Below are 4,096 nucleotides of genomic sequence, written 5' to 3' on the forward strand. Positions count from 1 at the left end.
CTTTGTTTTTTATTTCTAAAGAAAGTTTATTCATCTCAGCACAGTCTAATATCTTACATACAATCATTGCATTTGTTGGTGTGTTCTCCCTTTTCCAACACTGTGCATATGCAATGCGTGCTGCAGTTATAATATGCATAATGATGTATTGGAGTTGTTTCTCAATTTTTGGGTTAATTATGCCTAATAAAAATATTTCCGGTTTAAGTTCAATTTCTTGTTTTGTTATTTCCTGTAACCATCTTCTTATCTGCTCCCAATAAGTCTTTGCTTTGGGGCATTGCCACCACATATGATAAAATGTTCCTTCTTTATTTTTACATTTCCAACAATCCGGATTCATATTTTTGTATATTTTAGCCAATCTCACCGGTGCTAAATGGCATCTGAACAACATTTTGTATTGGTTTTCCTTGTATGCAGTTGACAACGTTAATTTGTAATTTATGTTCCATGTTCTTTCCCATTCCTCTAATTCTATATTTTGGGCCCATGCTATCATCGGGCCCTTTACTATTTCTACCTCCAATTCAATTTCTAATAGGAGTTTATAGGTTTTTGTTAAGAATTTTTCTCCCTTATTTATCAATATTTTATCCAATTGTTGTAATGTCCGATATACTGTATCCCATACTCCTCTATATCCTTATTATATTTTGATTTTATCTGTGTATATGGCCACCAGTCAATAGTTATTCCCTGTTCTTTTAATTCATCTCTTGGTTGTCTAATAATTCTTTGTACCTTATCATCTTTGTTTTATCTAACATGTTTGTCTTCTTAAAAACTTCCAGTGTTGGAGCATTCACAGCTTCTGGAGGCAGGTTGTTCCACTGGTTAATTGTTCTAACTGTCAGGAAGTATCTCCTTAATTCTAGGTTGCTTCTCTCCTTGATTAGTTTCCATCCCTTGCTTCTTGTCCTGCCCTCAGGCACTTTGGAGAATAGCTTGACTCCCTCTTCTTTGTGGCAGCCCCTGAAATATTGGAACACTGCTATCATGTCACCCTTCGTCCTTCTCTTCATTAAACTAGACATACCCAATTCCAGCAAACATTCTGTGTTTTAGCCTCCAGTCTCCTGATCATCTTTGTTGCTCTTCTCTGTACTCTTTCTAGAGTCTCAACATCTTTTTTACAGTGTGGTGACCAAAACTGGATGCAATATTCCAAGTGTGGCCTTACCAAGGCATTGTAAAGTGGCATTAATACTTCACGTGATCTTGATTCTATCCCTCTGTTAATGCAGCCTAGCACGGTGTTGGCTTTTTTTGGCAGCTGCAGCACACTGCTGGCTCATATCTAAGTGATTGTCCAATAGGACTCCAAGATCCCTCTTACAGTTACTACTACTGAGCAAGGTACCCCCTTTACTATACCTGTACATTTGGTTTTTCTTGCCTAAATGTAGAACCTTACTTTTTTCACCATTAAATTTCATTTTGTTAGATAGAGCCTAATTCAGGCTGAGGTCTAATCTGGGACTTGGTTCATCTTTCCTCACCACATTTTCCTCTTCTTTGTTAAGATATTTAATTTAATAGCTGGAGCAGTGAAGGGTTGGACAATGAGTCAGAACACACAGTTATAGCTGATTGGTTGAAGAGGGCTGGCCACTGAATGAGGCAATCTAAGCTGTGATTGGTTGCCTTGAGTGAAAAGGGGGAGGTTCCTTGTTTCCCGCCCTTTTTCCTTTGAGTGCCCTCTGTAATTTACCTCATGATGTGTTGATTTACCTGATATGCTCCTGATTGCCTGATTATCTTATTTACTATTAATATATTTATTTATATAAAACTATGTTTGTGTCAACATCTCTGCCTCCATTTGGACACTGGCTGTGCAATTCCCTGACATTTTTCCCTGCAGTCCCTGATCGCAGAGGAGCTGAGGACAGGGACACACAGACACACAGCATTTCATGAGGGCCTGGCAGTCTTCTGCCCACCGAAGAGGCTTGTTAGTTCGTGCCCTTTCAACACACACACACACAGACACAGACCCACACGCCCCATTCTGTCAACACAGCTGTGCCATTTACAACACCTCTGCGCCACCCTCCCCTTTTCTCCCCTTGCCCTTTGCGGTGGGCAGAAATAAAACTGAAATGAAATAGAAATGAAACAGACTGGGATTTGTTGCTTGAGTCTTTACTGAAGCTCAAAAGGTTCACATGAAGTCAGCTGTCACTATTCTAGAAGCTCAGCAACTGGGGACCACCTGCTGCTAAAGCAAAGAGGGAGCAAGGAAAGAGGATACAGGAAGAGACGAGATGGAAGTGTCAACAAGGAGAGGTCCCTGACTTCCGGTTCTGGTACACGGCGACGCCGGTCGGGTCTGGGGACTTTTTCCCCCATCAATTTTATTTGCTCTCCCACGTTCATATTTAGTTTGCCATGTTTGTCTTTCAGCTCTTAATTTTAAAACCAGCTAATAACCAACAGAAAAATATTAATTTTTCCTTTAACATTTTTGTTCCTTAGAAAAAGGTTTTTCAAAATTACTACAAAATTATCAGCAAATGCCCATTTCCCCAGGCTTCTGTCTGCTGTGCTGTAGGATATTTATTGCATGTTTTTATTTATTTCCTGGGAGGTAAATACACATTCAAGAGGAAAATGGGATCTCCTTGTCATTTTAGGTGCAATGGAATAACAAGGCAATTTCCATCACCTCATATTATCTGAGGCGTCTAAACTGAGTTTCCTTCTTCTCTTCTGGACCCCAAAATCTTAATATCCAAAATGAAAAGTAAAAAAATCAGAAATAAAATTTTGGTTTCTGCTGAAGCATTTGTGGAATCTCTCCTGTGCAGACGCTTTAGTGTACAAAAAGCACAAGAAACTGGGACAAAAAATTGCCATGCTGGTTTCGTCATTGTGAAGGTTTCCCCACACCAAAACACTGTAGGATTTCTCTTCTGGGACTGTGTGAAGTTCCTGGTGAATTATAAGATGTGACGTTTCAAAAAATGTTTTCCACATTCCTCACAACTGAAGGGGTTTCTCTCTACTATGGACTTTCTGATGCCTTTTTAGCTGAGATTTACAATGAAAAGTTTTCTCACACTCTGCACACTTGTAAGGCGACTCCCCTGTGTGACTTCTGGTGTGTATGCGAAGTGATGAAGGGTGGGCAAAACATTTCCCACACTCCAGGCATTTATATGGTTTCTCTCCAGTGTGGATTCTCTGATGTATCACAAGAGTACCTTTCCGAGAAAAACATTTATCGCACTCCGAACATTTATGGGACTTCTCTCCTGTATGGATTCGGCTGTGGTTTCTAAGGGAATATGAATGAGGAAATGCACTCCCACAGTCTAAACATTTGTAATTTCTTTCCCCTGTATGAGTTTTTACATGACTTCTAAGGTGTGATATGGAAGAATAAAATTGTCCACATTCGAAGCATTGATATGGCTTCTCCCCTGTGTGGATTTTATGATGTGTCCAAAGATTCCCCTGTTGAGCAAAACATTTCCCACATTCTACGCATCTGTACGGCTTCTCTCCTGTGTGGAGCCTCTCATGCCTTCCAAGGTTTTGTTTTACGGAAAAGCATTTCCCACACTCCCCACATTTGTATGGTTTTTCCCCCGTGTGGATTCTCTCATGAAGCTGAAGCTCTGTTTGTGTAAGGAAACCTTTTCCACATTTCCCACATTCATAGGGTTTCTCCCCTTTGTGCCCCTTCTGGTGTTTCTGAAGCGCAGAAGAACACATAAATCTTCTCTCACATTCTGGACATTCATAGGGTCTCTCTCCAGTGTGATGTCTCTGATGTCGCACCAGGTTTGATTTCAAGGTAAAACATTTCCCACATTCGAGGCACTTTTCATTTTTCTCCCCTCTGTGTGTTTTCTCATGGGTCCGAAGACCTGAACTCCGGGTGAAACATTTCCCACACTCAAAGCATTTGTAAGATTTTACTCCTGCATGAATCTTCTCATGGAGCCGAAGACTTCCCGTGTGAGAAAAGCTCTTCCCACATTCCCAACACTTGTAAGGTTTCTCCCCTGTGTGAATTCTCTCATGGTTTCCCAGATGGGCTTTTTGACGGAAAAAATTCCCACATTCCAGACATTGATAAGGTTTC

At 40.5% G+C, this 4,096-nt stretch overlaps 1 protein-coding gene across 1 annotated transcript in view; it reads right to left on the reverse strand.

Moving 5' to 3' along the window:
* Positions 1 to 3,209: 3,209 nt before the first annotated feature.
* LOC114923697 (zinc finger protein 239-like) overlaps positions 3,210 to 4,096 on the reverse strand; it is a gene marked incomplete at its 3' end in the record, with an annotated part of 11,027 nt that continues 10,140 nt past the window's right edge. The window contains exon 3 of the mRNA XM_029287008.1: positions 3,210 to 3,777. Coding sequence (XP_029142841.1) covers positions 3,210 to 3,777 — 568 coding nt within the window. The remainder of the gene's footprint in view (positions 3,778 to 4,096) is intronic.

Source organism: Protobothrops mucrosquamatus, unplaced genomic scaffold (assembly GCF_001527695.2).
Source record: "Protobothrops mucrosquamatus isolate PMUCROS unplaced genomic scaffold, P.Mucros_1.0 scaffold7261, whole genome shotgun sequence".
Lineage (NCBI taxonomy): Eukaryota > Metazoa > Chordata > Lepidosauria > Squamata > Viperidae > Protobothrops > Protobothrops mucrosquamatus.